Here is a 24,010-nt window from a genome sequence, read left to right as displayed (position 1 = left end):
TTAGATTGTGACCTTGCAGGCCATCCTGTCTCCTCTTGCCCTGTCGGACGGTGACCTTACCGGTTGACTGGTCTGTGTTGTGGCATATTCGTTCTCTGAAAGTATTGATTCCAGGCAGAACAGCAGTCAATGGAGTGTCTGTGGGAGGTTTAGTGTTGCTCTGTTAACTACAGTAGGAATGTGCGTTTCTGGGCATGGTGCTATCTGAGAGGAACGATCCATCAGCATGATTCTAAAGCCATATTAATGTATGAATAGGCATTTTCTGTAAATATTTTGCTTGTAGTAAATTGCATCCCCATAACCTTGATTACTATTGTTGCTGTGTCACTCTCACCAGCCAGCTTCCTATGTTTTTTTCTGCTCTTTTCTGCTCTAATTTTTTTCCCTCCCCCTTTATCTGTCTCGCCTCCAATTTAATGTCAGCATCTCTCTTATCCCTTTCTCTCCTTCACCCTCTTCTTCTGTCTCTTGCTACACATCCGTTCTTCGTTCTCTCTCTTGATGCTCTCACTGGCATTTGCGGTGGTGTGTTTTGTGCCAGACAGCCATTCCTCAGATTGAGATATCTTGGGTTTTAAAATCACTCAGACAAATCTTAATGGTAGAAGATGTTGAGTCTGGGTATCATTTTGATTCAGTAATTTTGGATTAATTTCTGCAATAGGCTGTACTGAGGTAAATGGACTCTGAGTAGACTGACAGGCTATACTACAACATGTGACAATCAGTTTCTCAGAAGAGACAGAGAGACAAGGGAGGAAAAGAGTTTTCACTCTTCAAGCAGAAAGTCAGAAAGCTAGAAAGGAAGTGGAAGCATTTGTTGTTTTGGATCTTGTTTGGAGTGAAATATGTCTTTACCTAATACGGTGATTGATTGATGACTGGGAGACAGATGGACACATAAAGAGCACTTTGCTAGGGAGGTGCCACTCAGTGCACAAAGACTGACGCTGACAGTTCACAGAACAACATACATCAAATGATCAATAGTCCTTCCCCTGTCTGACGAGGCACCTTGCTTGAGAAATAGGGCCGCTGCTTCACAAGGACAAAAGATCTCAGTGGAAAACTGAGCTGACCTCTCACCATGAACGTTGTTTTGCTAATGATTTATATTCCTCAGCACTTGTACAAGATTTTTGGCAAGACCAATTCAATATGAAGATGTATTGCAGTGGATTTGTATTATGAGACGCCACTTTGCATGTATTCGCTTCACTCAGCGTCCCTGGAGACTCACTGACTGTGAGAAACTAGAGTTTGAGCATTGACCTGTTTTTATTTTGACAGAATGAGATCAAAAATAAAGACATTATGCTGTCCTGGAAAAGTATACAAAGAAGGAAGTCAGACTAATATGTCTAAGTATATCTCAGTGAGCTTTTGTCATTTGAACATTAAGTTTATTTGCTGATTGCATAATTTTATTGTTTTTCAGGTGTTGTTGGAGAACTTTGAACAAGAATCTCCTCAATTCTGACAGCCACTTTCAATCCATGCTGATGTGTTGGAGAGACCAGGGACACGGATGCAATCCACCAACTTTTGCCAGAGCTATAAGAGCTCAACTCTGTTCTGAGCTTGCAGTGAAGAAAAAAAAACACGTGTCTCCAGGCTCCCATTTCTGATCTTGGAAACATTAGGAAAATAACAAGCTAAAGGTTATGCATGCACTGCAGGCATAACTCTGCATTCCACAGCCAAATCTATTTGCAAAGAAAACTTTGAGAGTGTCTCCACTCTGGCATGCAAATTCAACATGGCCCAGAACCTCAAGAGTTGAGTTTAAAAAGGTAAAACTCACAAACTATGACATTAGAACCTTATTAAAGTTAATGACATGCTTTAATTTGACCTCTTCCTTATGTATAACTGATCTATACAGCTAAATGTAAAGCTAAATCTAAGTAGCTGATGGTTCTCACAATCATGAAACATATGCGCATTTGTGAATTCTGGTACAGATCTAAAAAAAATGTATACTGTATACACCCAATACCCACTCGTCTCACACTGTTTATGGTTTCCAAGGGTTTGTGTTTTAGTCTCAACATACAAGTGCTCATAATTATCTAAATTAATCTAGGGATTAATTTTTTAATTAATTAAAATTAAAAATGTTTTAGTTTGAAATATTACAAGAAGTTACATGATGATTGAGTCACTGGTCAGTTTTAGAAACTAAAGTAACCACTGCAAGCGCAGGAGATAATTGACAGCGAGGCTTCTTGAAGTTAAGTGTGCACCATGTTGAGCTAAGACAAACAAAGTTGATATTTAAGTAACAGAAACTAAAAATGTGACTTTTACTATACAGTATATCCTTTGGTAAATTTTGAAAATAAAAGACACTACTGTACTGTATGTGTAGCTAGGTATGCTATGAGAACACTATAAGGTATGCACTTTTAGCTGGGCACACTGTGCAATGTTTGATTTTAAGGCTGAAGCCACATAATCAGCACTTAACTGTGGACAACTACAGCTGCTTTTAATTAATTTCTGTTCATAATATTTTATTTATACCTTAACAGTTAATTCAAGGCTCATCAGTTTGATTCTTGCGGCCACTTGCGTAGTATCTTTACTTGCCCGAGAGCATATTGCTGCCACCCCTATACAGCAAAGATAAATGGAAATTCACTTCTGATCCTCAAAACATTTTAAAAAATGCAATAGCAATGTACCCTGCCTGAGGGAACGTCCAAGACAATCCACAGACCTACATGTTTACTATTATTAAGGACAAGTATTTTTCCACAAATGCAAAAAAAAGAAAAGAAATCTGAGCGTAGTGGTGACACAAGGCTCATCAGTATGACCAGATTAGTGAGAAAAAGTCTTCATTTAGCATAAACGTTTATCACACATCAGGATTCTTAGCATTTAGTTGTACGTGCATCATAATTAAAAATTTTTCACTTTTTCCATAATGCTAATATCATTTTTCATATTGTCTGCTAAAGCAATATTAGGTAAAACCACAGAAAAAATTATCTATCAGAAAGACAGTGAAGGTTCTGAAATGAGTGTTCTCACTTGTAAACTTGATTTGTATACTTTTATGTCTTCACACTTACGTTGCCAGTGTCTCTCCTTCTGTCTCTTTTAGGGAAAGTGAAAGGGGAGGGTGTCGCTCAGTCATACATGAGCATGTCTGCTTGGCCACTGTGATCCAGACCAAGACACCCTGCAGAGCCCCTGGTGTTATTCCCTTTTAGCCATAGCCCCCTTCTCTGCCTCGTCTTTCTCAGTTCACACCCCTTTAAAAGGTGGACGGGCCAACACTCTACACAAGCGCCGTCCTATAGGTGAGGGCGGTGACGGCTGTGCTGTCATTGGCTGACTGCTGGTGAGAGTGCGATGCGGATTGGAGGATGTCGGGGGACTGGGATGAAGACCTGTGTAAGAAGGCGCTGGTGTTGGTGGAGGAGCTGTGCTTCAACTCCCCAAGGGGTTACAGCCAGAGCGAACGCTGCCAGGAGTTCAGCTACCTGCTGAGGGGTCGCACCAGACAGGACACAGGTAACTGGCGCACTGACAATGTTTTCTGTAGTGTCAAGATTAACTGCAATAGTAAATATCTGCTTCTCCTTGCTTAAAAGCAATATTTCACCCAAGACATGCCCTTATAGTATCAAAGACTCGTATGGTCGTATCATCCTTCACACAGAATGGGGTCTGTGGTCAGCTTGATTCATGTTAGTTTAAATGCAGGGCCATAAAAACAGTGTGGAAACTTCTCCAACATCTGCAGAATAAATAACTCGTCTGCTGTACATCCATATGCTCAGGATGTTCAAACACTCAGATTGTAGCAGCATTTTTGCTAAATATGCAAAAACTGGACATGCTAGCTCTGTATGTTTCTTTTTTTCCCGGCATGAAAACAACAAAATGAGCTTTGATTTCCATTTAATGTATTCAGGAAGACCACAGCTGCTGTACTCTGTGAGGGAGCAAAATGTAAACGCAACAGGCACCTTTCAAGCTACAAGAAGGGAATGTTTGATAGTAACAAAGATATTTAGCTGTCGCTTAAATGAGGAAGTACACCTAAAAGAATAAAGAAAAGTTAATGTAATATTTAAAATGTTTTAAATGTTTTAGCCTAAAAGTGGAAACATCCAATGGGCATTTCAGTTGTCACAACACAACATGACATATGTTAGACTTAAAGGTATGATCAGGCAAATGTTCAGAGGAGTGCTCATGTTTATGGACAGTTTGAATTACTATGCACCCTGAACACCAAATCATGAAAAATTCATGTGCTTCACTGAAATGTCCATGGTCCAGCCTATTTTATGATCCACAAAAGAGTCTCAGTAGAATCCTGCAACTGTTATCTCTATGCATGCATATCTATTTTTCTTTTTACAAATCTGAGCAGGTAAATCCTGCTACACCGTGGAGTGTGTATAGTGAGTTGGTTCTCGTTGAAGCTTCTGGAAGTGCAATGTACTGTTATGCAGATTAACGTGGATCTGTGGCTCAGTGTAGATTAGCCTGGATTGGCTGTGTGTTGCCTCTGGAGATTTGGATGGCTCTGTGAAGAAATGTCATGCCATGGTTTTAGGCGTTGGCCTCCTCGCTTACCAGCTGTGATTTTTCGATGTTTGCTGATGGAAGTCTCCGATCCCTCAGAGGACTGCGACCGCCGAAAGCTGTCAGTGAATGGCTTGTGTAAGCAGCGGAGATATGTTTGATGTGGAGCAATGTATGACTCCCAGTGGGCTTGCATCAGTTGCTGATTGACAGGGAGTCTCGGGCCCTCTTCACGTCGCACTTCAGAGGCCTTCTACCCACCCACCTAACCGCCTGCTGACTTTCCTTTTTATGCTTTGTGGATTAGCGATGGATCTTTGGCAGGATCAGTGCTTGGGAAGGTACAGCGAATGCCCTAAAGAGAGACAAATGGAGGAGAGCGGTTTGGGCCCCGACAGCCACTGCACACGTTGATCACAACCGTGTCTTATCAGCGCACCACGATCTGCCAACCACACACAACCTGCTCCGATGCCTTGCTTTGTTTTTCCTCTTCCAGATCAATACATTAACCTTTCTCATCCTTAAACTCCTCCCCTCTTTATGTTTCACTCTAAATCACTGTCAGCTTGTTATCCCTTCTCTCTCTCATTGCCTTTTTGGTATCTACCCTTTCACACATGGCGTGGTAGTGGTTCTGACCTTATTCATCTTCCTCTCTTTCTACTCCACAGTGCTAGTCAGCTTATATGTCTGCTTCACATGTGCACCAATCTGTTTTCAACCCTCCTTTTATGTCTGTGGTTTCTGTGGTTGTGATGTATTTTTTCTTTCACTCCATCCCACTTCTTCACTACAGTCTTCTTCTTCTTTGTATTTTCCACCTCATTCTACCTTCCTTGGCCCTCTTTTCCTTTCCTTCCCCTCTGTCACTTCTCCCTTCCTGTCTTCTGATCTCAGTCGTCATGTTTTCTGTTGCCTTGCTTTCTATTTCTTCTATTTGTTCCTCACAAACAATCTTGTTCTCCAGCGAGACAGATCGATGTCCCCTCACCCATCCCCCACCCTTGCAGCCCCCCAATCATATCTTCTGAGCAAGTGCTGATTAATGACATACACAGAATGATGAATAATTCACCAAAGAGGACGAGGAAGCAGAGGAAGAGCAGGGGGGACAACAGAGAGAAGGTAGGGGTGACGTACAAGCAGACGGTCGCTTAAGAGAGCATGCAGAGGCAGACAGCATGGGAAAAGACATGACAGCAAAGAATGAGAGATGTTTGAGGGGATTATATAGACGAGAGAGTGAAGTGAAAAGAGCAAGCAGGCGGGTGGAGACAGAACCGAATTCCAAAAGATGTAGCCTACGGCTGGAGGATTGGCTGCTGTTGTCTTGTTTTTCCTCTTATTTGCTGTCGGTCTTGTTGTCAGCCTGTTACAGATGAAATTTCATTCTTGTTTTGTGCGATTTACCAGTGCTTAGAGTTTTTGTCATGCCCATAAGACATGAAATGAAGTAAATTAATGGAAAAAGGGGTTAAAGAAAATGAGGCCATTGTTTGGGTCTTGTGGGAGTTCAGAAAACATTTTCCTCAGATGGCGAGACAGTGCAATTCTACACAAAGGTGATGGCTGGTCTGCCCACAGACAGGATTTTTAATTGGTGGCCCTTTTGTACGGATGGAGCCCACGAGGGAAGAAGACAAAGACTTAACTCTGAAGTTGGAGTGTACACAGTCTGAAAATTCAAGCACACTGTCATAGTGAGTCTTCTTGGTCAACTTAAAACATATGAATATTCCAGCTGAGAGCTGTGGGCCTGTAGTTCATTGTGATCTCTGATTGGTCCCTTTGTCAAGATAGTCATCAGACCAAAAGATGCTATTTATAAGACTTCAAACAGTTCAGGATAATAATAACTACTGTTATATCTTTTGTCTATTTGACGGTATTTATCATGAATTGTACTTCTAACCCTGGACTACAAAAGTTCCCAGTCCCCTGAGCACACATTGACTCTCATTCAGTTGTGCTCTCTGGTGACAGAGACTGTAGCTGGAACTGTCCAGCAGTCTGGTGCTGAAACTGCTCTTTTCTTTTCCTCTGTACACTTTTCATTCGGATGAGTCATACTCCACCCTCCCCATCATCCTCACCCCCACATATCCACTCACTGTCCATACACCCCCACCCAACCCTCACTCCTCAGACACAATCCTTGAGCTGTCACAGATTAAAAAGCTCATAGGCGTGAGGCAATATGGGATGACATTGCATCGAGACATCACAGTGGGTGTTGTTTTTTTGTTTTTTTTAATTGTTTGCCCATCCTCCACCCACCCTCGTCTCCTCTCCTTTCCTGAGAATATCCACTCTGCTAACGTTTGCCCCCATTTTAAGCTCAAGATTCAAATGTGGGATATAAGCTTCAGGGGATGGCTGCTTATTTCAATTTACGCCTACGGCAGGTTCACTCTCCTGCTTCATGATGTGTGATTTGTAGATATTGTGGTGATGCTGATGACAGCGTGTGTGTGTGAGAAGGAGTTGTTGATCATGCAGTTGATTCCAGCTGATGTGTAAGGCATATGTATAATGTGTTAATGTGTAAATAACAGAGGCATACTGATGAGGGTTTAGTTTTTGTTCATTATAATGGCTACATACATAGAATTTTGATCTGTGGATTGTTTTCAAAACAAAATTCCACTAAAATTTCTTTTAAGCCACGATTCCCTTCTATTTGTTTAATCTCCTCTCTTTACCTTCTCCCTCCCTTCCTTTTCCTCTGCAGAGATCTCTGTCAGTCTTCTGTCGGTCATTGTGACATTCTGTGGCATCGTCCTCCTCTCCGTCTCCCTCTTCGTCTCTTGGAAGCTCTGCTGGCTGCCATGGCGGGACAAGGAGGGCGGAGGTCTGAGCCTGACGTCGGGGTTGCTGCCAGGAAGCGCCGGTGTCGGAAGCCTTGGGGGACCTGGGGGGTCGTCACTCTTACCTCCACTGCTGCAGAGGAAGGAGGGTCATTCCTCGTCCTCGCTATATCCCTCCCTGGGCCAGCAGGGCCAGCACCACCCCCATTTCTCTGACCTAGTGGGGGTGGAGAGGGGGGAGGTCGGAGGGGTGGTTGGGGGGCCACACGAGACCCAGGAGCACTCCTACCTGGATATGGACTCATACCCTAACAATGCTGGTGAGCAAGAGAGAGAGCGAGTTTACAGACATTAGACACTCTTAATCCCAGTCAGTGTAAGAGTAATGTAATGCTTCAGTCAATAACTTCTCATTTTAATACACTCACAGAGTACGGAATTTAATACATTTACCTACACACTGTAAAAATAATTTGTCGGTGCTCCACCAGTATGATGAATGCTCACCATTATTGTACATATAAATGGGTTTCTTTCAGTCTTACTACACTCAAGCAATATTACTTTTTCGTCTTACTGGCCTTGTCTCTCATTAGTCAAAAATTTACAAAAGCACCTGTTCTGTCTTTTTACTGAAGTTCTAATTACAACAAATATCAGCAGCATTTTTATTACATATTGAATTTGATTATTCCTTAAAGCTTCTTAAGGGCTCCATGTTCCCATGTAGGAGACCTTTTTTCTGACCACCTGATATTTTCTTTTCGCTTTGTTTTGGTCTCAGCAAACACAGGGGAAAATCTGTCTCTCGGCTGCTACGTTTTCCCCAGTGTCTTGTTTTATTGGAGCTTGTTCACGGAAAACAGTCGCCTGCTGCTGGATACAAGGTGGATGAGTGAACGCAGTGAAACTGAACCAAACAGAAAATGTGCGATGACACCAAACAATGACCTCTAAAGCTTGCTAGAGCTGCAGCGTGTGTTTGTTACAGAAAGTAGCCTTTTAACATTAGTCATGATTTCATTTTCAGATACAAATAAATAAATGTGCAAATTAGACCTGCAACAATTATGCAACTGGTTGCAAGTATTCTAATGACCAATTCATAGTTTTAAGTAATTTCTTGATGATAATGATTCCAGTATCTCTGTTGTGTCTGCTTTTCTCTGTCTTATGTTCTTGTAAATTTAATATCTGAAGATAATCAGTAGTAAATAAAATAACCATTCACTGCAGGCCTAACACAAATACATATATGGATATTCATTAGTGTGACTTCAGGACATCCTGTCCAGAAAGCATGTGGCGGTGGTGTGTTTGGAACTGACCGATCAGCCAAGCTCAACTTTAATCAGCATTTAGAATAAGAAGCTAAGATTGAAACTGTTCTTAAGTGATGTTGGAGAGATATTCTGGAGCTGACTTTATAAAAACAATAACTGAGATAAGCTTTCATTCCTGTCTTGCGTTTACATTGTCTGTCTCCACACGATTCAGACTATTTATCATTACTTGCAGTGAAATGTTTGCTGGCTGCCTTTATTGCAGCTGGACGTACCCTTCTTTCACACGGCTGCCTTTTATGCTGGCTCATGTGCTGCTATTGTAAATATGTCCGCTCATTCCATCCCTCCCCTGCTCTGCTGGTAAATTACTGCCTGTTAAATCAAAGTAATACAATCAATGAGATCAATGATGCTGACAAAAACATTGCTCTTTAGTGCTACTGTACAGCTGACACCACTACAGTACTAATAAAAGAGGCACTGAAAACAGTTTTGTCCATTGTTTTCCACTCTGTTAGGAACTCTGAAGCTGAGTCAGACGTCTCCGGATGTCCCCAACTCAGAGGGGGGAGCTCATCCTCCAAAAGACCTGCCCAACGCTCATTCACAGCAGCAGGTCGCTGCACGGTAAGTGTATGAATCTATATGATTGAATATGAAAAATCATATTAGTTATACAATGCTGGCTTTAACCTTGCAAGAGATTTGCAAAAGCATTTTTTATGAAGTGTCTTTTTTGCACGTGCACTTTTTTTTGTCTCTTATATTTTTGTTTTTTCAAATCCATCGTTACACAGCTAGTCTTGTTTTGATAACACTTACTATGATGTATGCATGTGTAATAAAAGGTGTGGAAACTCTGAGGCAAATAAAGCCTGTGCGTAAACTCCCAATTTAAATGGTTTACCCGCTACTGCATCTCTGATTAAGTGGCTGAATCACGCTGTTGCACAGCTGTTTTTTCTGTTGGGGTGAGTAAACTGGATGTGTGCGTTCTGTGCTCTTCACTTAATATTCACCCTCTGAGCTCTTGTGTGTCTGTTTAGGCCTAAGCCCATGACTCACCAGCTCTCCAGTCCTGATTTCCACGGCGAGGAGAAGGAGCAGGTAACCAGCATTGGGCAGATCAAACCGGAGCTCTATAGACCTAAAGGTGACCCAGGCGAAGGCAAACCGGGCGACACCTGTGGCAAGATCAGCTTCCTCCTGCGCTATGCCTTTAAGTAAGTCAATACATTTTCTCCCGAAGAAACTACTCACTCTGTTAGAGTCCTGTTATGTAAAAAGAAGAGACTTTAGAACAATATTAAATTATTTAAGAAATAAAGTCTGTAAACAATGAGGCTGTTGCACCAGGTCAGCCTAAAGGTGCTGCATCTATGTAGAGTGCTTATTGATTTGAATCTTGTGCTTTGATCAAAACAGGGAAACACACATATCAGTACTTTCATAGCTATAGCTGGTGCTAAAAACAAATGCAAATTCCAAATTTTGTGAGAGATTTGCAATCGTTTTGCTAATTGTTCAGATATTTTTGTCTGAATTGATTGATCGATAAAAATAAATTCAGCATTCTGTGGATTCATATGATAGCAGTACATGAGGATATGTGGAGGATTTAAAACAAGACTTCAACACTGTCGTTTACCATGTTAATGTTGACGCGTCTGCTTTTGCACCACTTTGATCAGCAGTGCTCAGAGGGCCACATGCAGACACAGGTTTGCTGTATTTCTCCATGGCACAGAACAGCAGAGAGAGGTTACGTCTTGAGACAATGTATTCCGGCGCGTTTGTCCTCTCCAGTAGACACAAAAAAGAAAACCTCAGACTCAAGGAGAAAATTGAGGTTGTGACAGCGAGCAGTGGGTTTAACTCCATCTAAAAAAAAAAACGAACAAAAACAATAAACACACAGCTATCTTACTGCTAGCATGAGAGCCGTTGTCTTAGCTGTGGTCTCATTTGATTGTGCTTATAATGCTGAAATATTAATGTTTAAAATGAGAGAGTGGCTGCATTAAACGTAAGTGACAAAACAGCATCCATGTTTTTTATGCAGCGTTGCACCGATTTGCTGTAGTTACTTTAATTTTGCTCCTTTGACGATGCTTAGTTGAACGTTCTCTGCAGAAGGATTTGGGTCTAAACCACGTAATTGGTGGGTGCCATGCTGTGACGACCAGGTGATGGGAGAGTGTGTGTATGAATCGAGTGTAAGTCGGTGCTGATGGCGAGGAGCGTGCTGCTCTCTATCTGTGGCTCAGCTGGCAGTCCCCATTTCTGCCTGCACCGACATGTAGAAACATTACAACGGACGAAAGTGCTGATGGACAGAAAAGAAAGGGAGCGAGAGGCCGTTTCAGTCATGAATTATATATGGAAAGCCACTTTAAACAGCAACCCCGTCAACACATAATAACACCAGGCTGTGTTATAGTCAAAGTTACGGATGCAGAGAATTAGCATGGGAGCTTGATGGAGAGGAATGGTAATGATGAAAACTATTCATGTGTCCCTTTTCCCCATTTATGAAGTCACAAGATAATTTATGCTTGCTTTAGTTGTCTGTCATTATACTGGAATGAAATTGTTTCAGCGAGAGGAGTGAGAGGAAGTGACTGCTGAGTAAAGAAGCTCAGTTGGACATGTAGCAAAAAAAGTGTGGGCCTGTGTGTAGATACGCGCACACAGAGATGTATTAGTGCTCCAACTGTGATAAGATTTGTATGTTAATGTGCGAGACCCAGTTGTTTGGAGCGTAACAGTCAGAACAACAATGTCAATCTTACTCAGATCCTCTGGGAAACGCATTTCTATTGACAATCCCATTAAAAGCTGACACATTTCTACTGTGGGAATAACAGCTAGCTTTCGGGCATTGTCTGCCAGGAATAAGGCCGTGAATTTCACTCTCTGTTCAAGCATTAATAGGTATATTCTCTGCAGCATGCCTCTGGGATTGTGTAAAAAACCTTGCTCCAGGCTTATGTCTTGTTCTGTAATAAGACACGTGAGTGCAGGAAAATCTGCAACCCTATCTTTGTGTCGAACAACAAATGCAGGAAAATTCATTCGTTGTTGTTTTTTTGTGCGCAAGCCTCCTGTCATTTCTAATTATTGCACATCGGAGCATTGCTGTGAACCACACTGATTTATTTATCATGATGATTGCAGATTCTCTGCCACAAACATATTGTAAAATCATTCTGTATTAAATGATTATCAAATACATATTTAAATTAGTCAGAGGTTTCTTGTTAAAATATTCATCTGGCTGGAAATGTGATTTCTTGCAGCAGTTTGCCCTGTACACCATCTCGTTGATTTGATGTGATAGCGAACTGGGCATGTTTATCCGATTGCCTTAATTGGATGTGATTCAGAGGTAAACACATGTCCGGATTGGCCACGGTTGTATTGTCAACAAGCGTATCTTATTTGTGATTGGTACACATGGACAGTAGACATGATAACTGCAAGGGTCACTTCTGGCTGATCTTTCCCCATCCCCAAAGTTCACGCTGTTCTCCTAAAGCAGCTAATGAAGTGCTGACACACTGGTTAACACAGGGAGACACAGTCTAACGAGGTCTGATTAAAGGCCTCCGAGCCATCTTCATCTTCATTTGGTAATTAAATACATAATAAACGGCATGGGAGACGCAGCCATGACTGTGTGACTGCGAATTCAGATGTAAAGATGTATGCGTCAGCGCGCTCGTGTGTGTTGCATGCTTGCATATATTTGTGTGCGTGACAAAGAAGGACTTACAGTCCTGCCACACTGCTTACGTGTGCATTTGAGTATGTGCTTAGGTTATTGATATATAAGGACCAATGATGCCAAAGCTGCTGAGAGTTTTTATTCATTTTTTAAAAAAAACATTGAAATAGTACCATTAAAAATGTCTACGCCAAAGTATATAATTTAATGTAATATTGTTTTCATTTTGGAATTTCATTACGAGACACTCCTGAAGATCTTTTTAGGTCACATAAAATGAAAAGATGAGTCTAATTCTTTTTTTGTTGAGTTGCAACAGTTGTTTCATCAATTGGTTGATTGAATGGTACAAACACAATCAGCAACACTTTTGAGAATAATACCAAAATATCCACTTTAAATATAAATGTAATGAATTCTTAGACAGCTTATTGAACAAAATAAATTTAGATTCATGTTAGGACAGCTTGTGGATCTGCAACTCCCAATTTTCTAACTACTTTAAGAGAAGCAGCACAGTAGGCATTCGTTTATTATCTGGATTTTGTATCTTTTGTGCAAGGCTGCAGCTAATGACTTTTCATTGTTATTTGGCCTTATTATTTTCTTGATTAATTGTCTATGAAATATATTTTTAAAAAGGTGTCACCTTTCCAATAGCTCATTTAGTCTGACTAACAGTCCAAAACTAAAGATATATTTAAGTTACTATCACACATGAGGCTTCCATTCCTCACACGCAGAGGCATACATTTAGATTAAGCTTTTCTTGTGGACTGTGGGCTGTTCTCTATATGATGCATGTGACTGGACAATAAAGGATACAGTGTTAAGGGTTATAAATGATCTCAGCTTTGAGGTGCCTCACTGGCTGTACATCTGTGTGTACGTTTAACATTGCTGAGAGTGCAACCATGATACAGCTGCAAGTGTGACACAAATAACACACATACACCTACATTTTATTTTTTTAATCTAATAGTCTAATGGGGTTTGTGTATTTGTTTGTTTGTGTGTGTCTCAGTACGGAGCAATTGGTGGTGAAGATACTGAAAGCTTTGGACCTGCCAGCCAAAGACGCCAACGGCTTCTCTGATCCGTATGTGAAGATTTACCTACTGCCAGACAGGAAGAAGAAATTCCAGACGAAGGTGCCTCTCGCTTCCACCACTCTCACCTGTATCTTAGTGGCAAGCAGCATCCTTAATGTCGTGGAAACAAACAAACACAAAGAATCCCCCCAACATTAAAACATCGTCAAGATGGACTTTCTATTTTTTTCTCTGCCTCTTTCCTGCTGCTGTGATGACCCAGCGTCCTTACAGACAATCATTACAGTTTCACTAATGTAATCTAATCTAATCTGGGCCATAATTTATTTAGGATAATGTGCTTCTGGCTATTACAGGGCACTGTTACTCAACTCCTTTGTGTTATTCTGGTGTTTGAGGACAGTTGAGTCAATATTTGAGTACATTTTGGAACGTTCTGTACCCGTAGCCCTCAAAAAAATCCTCTTCTCTTCTAATTTATTCTCTGTGGAAAAGGAAGATTTATAAACTCAGTGGCCTCACAAATATGAGTTGTAGTTGTAGTGTTATATCCATAAATATCACTAGCACCTTTTGTAAGGGGATGAAACACAGAGAAATTCTGAAGCTTAAAAGGGTCAGTATTGAGCACAGAGCTGAGAAAGTGTGAAAGTAAAGCTTTCAGTGACAATGAAGCTGTACTAGTTGGAAATTTCTCCCTTTTGGTTTCCCCTTTTGTGTAACTGTCTCCTGCACATCACAAAAGCCCCTTCAACCATTGAAAAGCTTGAATGCTTCAGTCATTTGCATAATATGTCTCCTCTTTTGTTTGGAGTGTAGGTGATTGTTTAATTTCAATCGCATTCTCATTAACATTGAATTTTTACACCACACATTTTGCAACGCTTTGATCCATCCAACTAATTTCAAAAGAGAAACAGACATCACCTACGAGTAGATATAAGAACTTGCGTTCTGGTTTTCTAAACCTGTTTTCTGGTTTCTAAAATGCGTCTCCATTCGCTGCATGTTTAATCCAAAACTAACAAGTAATCATCAAGTGCTAATAAGCTGGAGTGACAGACCCGCTCAGGCAGTCACAAAAGTTGGATTTGGAAAATCTGGAGTGTGTCACATTTTAATTATCACATGCCTTATTGCATGACAGCATTTACATCAAATGCTTGCACTGCAATTAAATCCCACTGGTAAATCAACAAAAAGAAACATTTTGTGTTGGAGATTGAATGAGGTTGGAAACAAATTTATTAATGACATCCTCAGTGTGCTAAAATATGTCAAGCTTGGAGTATTTTTTTTCCCCATCAGACAGAGTTCTTGCATTTAAAGGTGACAGAGAATGAAAAAACGTTTTTACCTTGTCTTAGTTGAATAACGGTAGTCTGCCCGCATTCACGAACATACGAAAAGTGCTAGACATTCTGAACATCTCCGTTTCATAGAAATTCCTCCTTTAGAAATGTCAGCCAGAAAATGGCCCAATCTGAACAACGGATACATATTACGTAAAATGCATCTCACTGCCCCCCACTCTCATTCAATTCCCTCCCCTTCAAAATAATTTGCATACATCCGCCCTCTCGCCTCCAACGGGAAGTACATTGCAGCAGTGCTTGCGGAGTTCAAGGCGAAATGGCGAGTCGCGTTCCGAGGTGTGCTCTTCCAGGCTGTGCAAGCGGTGTGCAAACTTTCCATTACATTCCCACCGAAAGAAATGCACGAGATGCGTGGCTGCTGTTCATTTATAATCGGATTCCAACTACATTCAACCACAGACTGCTACTTCGTTTGTGAACGGCAGTCTGTGGCGAAAGATAAATTATTTTCTGGTCCCGATCGACTTGTGCCTTGGATTATACATATGTTGTTTTTCAGAATAAAAAATGATTTTACATGTCAAGAATGTCACAGTTTGTCGCAAGATAGTTAAGTAAAACGCTATGGAAAATATGTAATTAAACGAACTACAAGTCCCGCATGCTGGCGCGTACAGAACCGACCAAAACTCCCTTCGGTAAGTAGAGGGGCGGGACTTCGGCTCTCTATAGCGAAGTTTACATTCTTTTGAGTGGCAGCAAATGCAGCCAATCAGCGTCAAGTGCTTGCATTTCATAATGAGGTTGCCAGTTAAGCCCGAAGGGGCGACAAATAGGTGCAAAACCACGCGTTTAAAATCCCCCACCCTAATATAGCTTTCTGAGAGAGGTTTTTAGGAAGCTTCTAAGGCATTACAGACCCAACCAAAATTTTGTTGTCTGCATGTCACATCACAGATCAAGGATAAATACCCCGTTCAATCATTCTATGTCACCTTTAAAATGACTAAATAACTTGGGTTAAGTGCATTTACATGTGAGAAGTGAGTTTTAAAGGAACACACTCCTGTTCCTTTTTAAATGTAGTTTTCTGCCCTTATTTCATTCCAGCAGATTTGATTTGATCTTTGATCCCAAAAGAAAAGGTGAAATTCACTTTTCTCCCTCTGGCAATGGAACAATGTCAGGCGCTGTGTTAAAGGTTAATTATGTGCCCAAAGTCTTATGGTACGCTATAAATCAAAGCCCTCTGTAATGCAGTTCTGTGTCCTGATATGTCTGATATGTTTTTGAAATAGTGGCCATCAGTTTAAAATAGAGCTCTATGACATTTACATGCCTGTTTTGCTGCTTCCAGCACAATATGATTCATTCTCCAAGCAGTTAATCAAAGCTTTTAGACTCTCAAAGAGTCTCTGGTCGGTCTTTGGTTTACAGGAAGCAAAGACTTTTATGTTTCTTATTTCTTTTGGGTAAAACTGCAGCTGGGTGGGTTGCAGGAGCCGATTTCAGGCAAAAAAATGTGAAAACACAAAAAATAAGGCAGAAAAAACACCATGCCAAAGCTAAAAACCAACAAACATCCCTTTGTGTGTTAGGTTGAAAATAAATGTATTTTACTTTGAATCAGATTAAAATATGTTGCATACCAGCAGAATAAAAGATTTTCCAGATGGATCTTTAAAAAAGCCTGCTGGGTTTTTCTTAATAAAACCTTGGCTTTTGTCTGTGGCTAGAAGGCAATAATCAAGGAAAAGTCTTGAATGGAAAAAAATAATATAAATGCATACAGAGTGCACAAGTTACTGTGTAATTATTCCTAAAATATGAATATGCCTCTTGTATGAATACTTTTCAAAGGATCATATAAAAAGATAAGTGAAGCACAAACTTTTTTAACTTCATAAAGTACCTTCTTAATAATTGCAGAGTATATTATGGCCATTATGTAACTTCTATTATCATTAAGGTGAACTGTTTCGAGGGTGTAGATACAAAATTTTTAGAAAAAATGATTTGAAATAAAATAAAATAGAATATTTATATGATGTATACATCGATTTCTGGGTGGCCTGTTTAGAAATAGGAAAGCACTGAAAATATGGGAAATAGGTGATATATGGAGCCCATCATTCGCTGTAATAAAACAATTATACATGTACATACCATTAAGTATGTTGTTGGAATGGCAAATGTACAAAATATATCCACAGCAATCTAAAATCTAAAAGGTTTTCATAAATTCTCTCTTTCTCTCTCTCTCTCTCTCTCTCTCTCTCTCTCTCTCCCAGGTCCACAGAAAGACCTTAAACCCAGTGTTCAACGAGACATTTCAGTTTGGCGTGCCGCTGAATGAGCTACATTCCAGGAAACTGCATTTCTCTGTTTATGACTTCGACCGCTTCTCCAGACACGACCTGATAGGCCAGGTAGTGGTAGACAACCTGCTGGACTTCAGCGAAGGCAGCGCTGACAAACCCATCTGGAGGGACATTGTGGAGGGCACTGCGGTAAGAAATTACTCACGACAGTCACTTTCACTTGGAGGAGATGCCCGCTGTACATTAGATGAAATTTGAATGAGCCTTGTGGAGAAATCAGGCTATTTCAGCTGCAAATTGTCAGCCAAAGCTGTGATAAATAGAAGTGAGTCTGGAAAGGAGCACCTCAAACACGACAAGAGTAACAGTTTCCATTCAATACAAAAAAAAATAAAAATAAAATAATGCTTTAACGTTGTGAAAATTATTTTTAATTACAGTTTGGATGAAAAATCAATGCACACGGCAGTGTAAAGCCAAATGCTAGATATAACACACAGGTATTTTTGAGAATATAATTGATTTAGGTCGACTCAGGTCCTTCTGTTTCTTCAAGTAATCCCTGGCTGACTCTGTGATGTTGGGATCAAGACTTTGTGGGGTCCAGACCATCTATTGCAGTGGTTACTGAAAATAGCTCTTCATGACTGGTTGCATGTTTGGGCTCTTGGTTATACTGTAGAAGGAATATGGGTGCTGCCTTGAAGGTATTGCATGGTAACTAATGTTGTAAAGAACCTAAAATCTTTCGAAAGAACTGTAGTAACGTGTAGATTTCGCTGTGTCACTCTGGTAACCTCATATTGATATAGAAAATGTGACGACTGAAGCATAAAAGCCCAAATAAACTGAATGAACTGCTGAGAAAATACTTTCTGCTGAAACTTAAAAACGGCTTTCAAATTCTTTACATCTATCTGAATTTTTACGTATGTATGTTCATTCATTCAAGGTCATTTAAAGTGTATTTCCAAAGGCTAGACGTCACGAAGACATCTTGTTTCAAAAACATGACAAATCCAAATGCCAGGTTATTCAGAATCTACATACGCCATAATATAAGCTTATCTGATTACTTCAGATTCTAGTTCCCGAAGTCTGTTTCTCACAAAAGACAAATTTAGATGAACTTCAAACTCTTCTTTTCATTTTCATATATGATTCAAATTACTGTAATCTCCCTTTGCTTTCATAAGACTCATAGAAGCATGTGCGTTGTTGTTTGTTGTCAGAGGATTATACTGTATAGAGAGGGTGCAGACTGGAAATTGCCTGCAGTAAAGATTAATTCATAGTCTGGTAATGTGAAAAACAGCTCAGGAGAGTCCAGATAGATTACTGGAAAGGCACTGGTAGCCACATCCAAACATTAGGAAGTGTCCAAGTAGATTTATATGAAATATTCATAAAGTGCTATTAGCAAATTAGATAGAGCAAAGTCTTAAACATTTTTTGGCATGGGCATTTAATTTATTAAATAAGTTTAAAGCATCAGCGCATCAGTATATTTCAGTATTTCACTTTGGGAAATATTGATTAGTGAGGCTCAAAGCCGCTAAGGACTACAGTGTGACCTGAATACCACTGGTGTCATTACTGTGGTGCCACTGAGACCACAGGCAGGGAGAAGATCATATGGGAGTGGAGGGAGAGATATATAAAGCCTGAAGAATCGTCGCCTCTACTTAGCACTTTCCTCCACTCCGGGACTTTGACAGATTGACATATGATTCATTTATAGTGACGGCACTTTCCCTCTGCCTAAATACGCTGCCTGTCCACATTAAGACGTCTGCTGCCCCCTTCCTCGTCAGTCACAAATGCAGCTCTTTTTAAGGCAACAGACAATCATAGCGAACCAAAGGATATCTGTCTATTAGAGTTTTAGCTGTCTCCTTTTCTGATTCCAACATCCCCGCTCTATTCCTGATCCCTGTTTGTGTTTATCTGGTGACCCTACAGGAGAAGGCTGATCTCGGGGAGCTTAATTTCTCGCTGTGTTACCTGCCCACTGCAGGCAGGCTCACAGCCACAGTCATCAAGGCCACCAACCTCAAAGCCATGGACCTGACTGGTTTCTCAGGTAAAGGAGTAATGCACTCACGTACACCATGCTGCTGTGAACCCGGAGTCTGAATGGAAACTCATGTACAGGAAAAATATGACAACTTTAATATGGTCTAACTGGCAGTGGTGATGAGCTCTTTTAGATTTCTCCTTCTGACTGATAACTGGACAAACATGCAGCATAATAAATGGCATGCACTGGATGGCAGTTCCTTTTAAAGGAAATGGAAACTTTTCTGCAATTTAGCAACAGATCCAGAAGCAGCAGCCTCTATAGACAAGAATGCAATAAAGTTACATGATACAGTGTGATGTATTGGGGTATTGCTGGAGGACTCTATCACCACTTGCAAGTAAAAGCAACAATTTTCCATACGAAAGTTATCAGGAATTTCAAAGACAGACAAAGCATGTGAAAGGGAATTACTTAAAATCATTGCTAAGTAGTTCCTGAAGTGTACAGAGCATCTCTACATTGATTGTTTCCTACCAATAGAGGAGTATTTCAAGAAACAGAGTTTATACAGTATAAATGGATTACCTGAAGGTATCAAGTTTGGTTGAAAAATGAGCTCCATGTGTAGTTCCACTGATGTCTGCAGAAATCAAGACTTTAGGAAATGTGATTGCCAATGCTAATATCAATATTATATTACATCATGAAGTATTTTTATTCTACGGTTATCCTTTGCTTAAAGACCTGATGATTGTAACTGAAACCCTCTCAGGTTAAATGAGATTTCAAACTATAATGACCACATGCTGGTATTGACTAGCTGATTGCAGTGCCTGAAAGATGCTTAAATGCAGGATAAAAACTGAGACGTGTGTGTGTGTGTGTTTTCCTTGGCTGCTGTCACAGAGCTGCACATGTTGAATGGATAACTGAAGTGATTCAACCTGTGCTGCTTTTCTCCTTTTGTGTTCTTAATCCAGCTTTGCCAAGGTGACTTGATTTTCATGCCTTTTATGTGTTACAGATGCCGATACCTGTGAACATAATACCTAACAGCGTTCACTGGAGTCCCCCCTTATCTTATTCTCTCTGCTTCCTCCCCCCACTCTCTGTTTTCCTGTCTTTCTTTCTCTCTCTTCTTCACTGCTTCTCATCCCCCCTCTCGCTCCTTTTTCCACTACTTCATTTTTTTCTTGCACATCCTCCTTCTGTCTCTCTCTCTCTCTCTGCTTCAGACCCATACGTGAAGGCCTCTCTGATATGTGATGGGAGAAGGCTAAAAAAGAGGAAGACCTCAATTAAGAAGAACACACTGAATCCCACATACAATGAAGCGCTGGTGTTTGACATTCCCAATGAAAACATAGAGAGTGTATCCATCATCATTGCAGTGATGGACTATGACTGGTGAGTCAGCTGATGTGTTATTACGTTGTAACATCCTCCTGGAGATTTAAGATTTAACTGATCTTTACAGTAGAGTGTGCCGTAAGTTGAATGTGTTTTCCGCATGCAGCATGACGTTGATTGTGGGTTGTCACATTTGGATGGTGTGTTGAACAAGGGCCCCCTCATGAGTCAGCCTCCTGGTGGATGCTCCCTGTTTTACATAGATGGGCACCTCATGAATAATCATGATTTATGCTAACGACGGGGGAAGGAGCGTAACCCTGCCAGTGTTTGTCTGTCTTGCAGCAACATTTGGCTGGTGTTTGCGTCTTAATGCGCCGCCTCCTATTATGTAGCCTGCCCTCCATGTGGCATCTCTATAGGTGTGTGCTTTTGTATGTTTGTGCTCGTGCTAGCTCCCCCACTGACATCACGCTTTGATACAAGGCTGTGCGTAGTTGTGAGCTGCTATTCAATATCCCTCCTCAACCGGTGTACTCTTTTCCCAGTGCTCAAGGTTGATAAATGAGACTCTCTCTTTTCCTCTCTCTCTCTGCTTTTCTAATATCCCTCTCCACCCCCTTCCATTTCGGACTGTCTGGTTCTCTCTCTCTCTCTCTCTCTCTCTCTCTCTCTCTCACACACACACTCGTCCTTGCTTCCATCCCTCCATCCTTTGCTGCGTTTCAGCATCGGTCATAACGAGGTTATAGGGATGTGTCGTGTGGGCAGTGAAGCTGACGGTCCAGGGAGGGAGCACTGGGCGGCCATGCTGGCCAATCCACGCAAACCAATAGAGCACTGGCATCAGCTTGTGGAGGTAATGAGCGTATGATAATGTGTGTGTGCGTGTGCATCCATGTGTCCTGAGAAGAAACACGCTATGCTATGTTCCACTTTGCTGAGTATGATAATCAAAATGTTTTTTATCATATGATGAATATCATTAATCGTAGAAAGAAGGGTGGAAGCAGCAGCAGTGCTAACAGTTAAGAAGCATAGCAGTGACTAGATATAAGCAATGATGAGAGTAGAGGGAGTAGCAGTGATGGTGTCATTTTTTTAGGTTTTGCTTAAGAAAATAAAAGCAATATAATGCTTTAAATATATATGAGTAAAAGACTCATGGATTTAATTATCAAAATTGAACATCCTATTACCTGAAACAACTTTGAATTACTTTATTTACTGTTGTTTGGAAATGAATTTATAGCACTGCATCATATCTTTAAAGCTAACTGTATGACTTGCTTGTCAAAGCATTATTCTTAGGAAGCTAATTAGCTATAGAGTCACAGTACAGTACAATCATTTCTTTTTTTCTTTCTTTCTTTCTTATTTTTGTGTGGGGCACAAGAAAGTGAAGACACTTATTTTCCAAAGGTTAAGTGCATCACATTGGAACTTTTCAGCACCTTTCAGTACAATAATTGTAGCAGTAGGCTGCTGGTGACAGTAGAGTTGGTTACATTATATTGTTTTATATCCAAAAATGTCATTTATTTCAACCTGATATGAAAAAAAGAGTGTTTTTTGTTACAAAAAAAAATTAATGCAAGCAAACTGTATTCTTTCTTGTAGGAAAAAGCAATTGGTACATTTGTGTCTAAACCTGCACCAACATCATCTCCTAAGCCGCATATCGTGGTGGACAGTCCCCATTCTGATTAAAACTGTGAGTCTCTCAGAAGTTTGTTCTTTCTGCAAAATAATCTTACTCATATTATTATTTTCTAGTAATCAGTGCTTTGTAATTTCTGTCATCATCCCACAAACAATCCATTAACTCCATGCTCATAAAAAAATATGCATTCTATCTTAAAGCATAACACATGTACACGTACAGTGTAGCTGATGCTCTCCAGTTGGATGTATACAGGAAATCTAGTCAAGTTTTAAAACGCATGACCTATCTGTGAGTGTGTGATAAAGTGGAGGCTGTGGATCTGTCAGACGCTGGAGCTCTAAGGCAGAAGCATCTGTATAATCTAGATGTTATGGGTTACATAATGCATCTCCCCCTCCTCCATACAAATTTACAGTACTGCATGCTGTTTATATATTCTCTCTCGACCCCCCTGACTGTCTCTCTCTTGCTTAATCTGCCTCTTTTCCCTTCTTCCCTCTTTCCTCAGGTCATTATCATCTCTACAGCTCCAGACTTTTCTTTCTTTCCTCTCATCTGTGAATAATTCTCTCCATCAAAGAAAGAGAGACGCGGAGACACTGCTAGTGTCCGACTGCTAGTGCTGTTTTGCTCCTGCTAATGAATCCTCCGACTCCTGTGCTGTCTTTACTGAGCCGGGGGGATATAAAAAAAAAAAACTACATCCATCACAAACTACACTTTGAGCGTCAGACTACACATTTACACATGTGGACACTAAATGGTACTGTACGGCTGATATCAGGTGTAAATTTGGAATCTAGGAAGGAAACTCACACACTTATCTCTCCCACACACATAAATACACAAATACAGAAGTTTGTAGTATGTGCGTAGTTCATGTGTGCTTCAGATTAGTGTAGTATTTCATCTAGAAGGAGTGTGATGTGACAAACTTTTCTCTCTTGAAAACAAAACAAAAAAAAAAGACAAAGAAAAAAGAAAGCCATCATAGAATGGTCATTTCAACCAGGACCAAAGGTTCATACCCTTGTATAGACTATAAAAGAAGAAAATCCATATGTCAATATTTTTTCTTTGCAACATTAGTGTACAGTATGCCGTACTGTATAGGAAAACTTCTCATGTAGTACTTTGCAGGACAAAACATCCACGGTGGATTCTCCTGGCCATTTTGGACGCCTTCTCCAGGGTCCGTACCCTCTGGTTTCAGAGTAAACTTGCTTATTTTCCCCAGAGGAAAGACGACAAAGCGTCCAGTGGTCTTTATTGATGTCAGAGGAGCAAAAAATGAGGAGAGACTTATTGGTCTAAGCATGTAACGTAACTTGCAATGTGTCCCTCTTCCTCATGGTTTTTGTCACGGCCCTATTGGTGCTCATTGGTATCTTTTTTTCCTTCTTATTTTGCTCTGTCATTTGTGTGACACACAAAACATACAGCCATTGGGAAAGGAGTTTATTCATGCCATTTTTTGCGTGGTTTGATCTTCAGGGAGACATGAACTGTTTGATTGTCTCTGGCTTTCAGGCGAAACCGCCAGACTTTTCCTAATGTAGGACTAAACAAGACCTACATTTTGGATTGGACCAACATCTGTTTGGATCGCACTCGCTGGAGGATGCATCCCACAGGGAAGGATATTGTCACTATTTTATTTTTCTATCATCCATGTTCGTCAAGCTTCATCTGATAGCATTGTTATCTTCAAGTCCATATCATGTCCCTGACAAGACTTTAGAAGGACACACACATCCGTGTTGCTTTTATTAGTGTGTGTTTCTGTGTTTGTGGGCGTGTTTGTTTTGTATTTGTGCGCGTCTGTGTGTGTGTGTATGCCTGTGTGTCACTGTGACCTTGTGTGTGACACGTTTCCGTGCTCACCGCCTCCCCCATCCTTTTTCTGTC

General features: G+C 40.6%; 1 protein-coding gene across 1 annotated transcript; it reads left to right on the top strand.

The window, feature by feature from the left end:
- Nucleotides 1-3,216: 3,216 nt before the first annotated feature.
- Nucleotides 3,217-22,146, top strand: syt3 (synaptotagmin III; the record flags this gene model as incomplete). Its single annotated transcript, XM_084571496.1, has 10 exons — nt 3,217-3,528; nt 7,286-7,681; nt 9,166-9,274; nt 9,694-9,870; nt 13,399-13,525; nt 17,034-17,252; nt 19,026-19,146; nt 20,322-20,493; nt 21,166-21,295; nt 22,057-22,146. The coding sequence occupies exons 1-10, from the start codon at nt 3,381-3,383 to the stop codon at nt 22,144-22,146; spliced, it is 1,689 nt and encodes a 562-aa protein (XP_084427622.1). The 5' UTR covers nt 3,217-3,380.
- Between the last annotated feature and the right edge of the window lie 1,864 nt (nt 22,147-24,010).

The sequence above is a fragment of the Chelon labrosus genome, assembly GCF_963514085.1.
Source record: "Chelon labrosus genome assembly, chromosome: 21".
In the NCBI taxonomy this organism is placed as follows: domain Eukaryota; kingdom Metazoa; phylum Chordata; class Actinopteri; order Mugiliformes; family Mugilidae; genus Chelon; species Chelon labrosus.
Note: the sequence above shows the minus strand (reverse complement) of the source record. Positions and strands in the feature narration are given on the sequence as shown.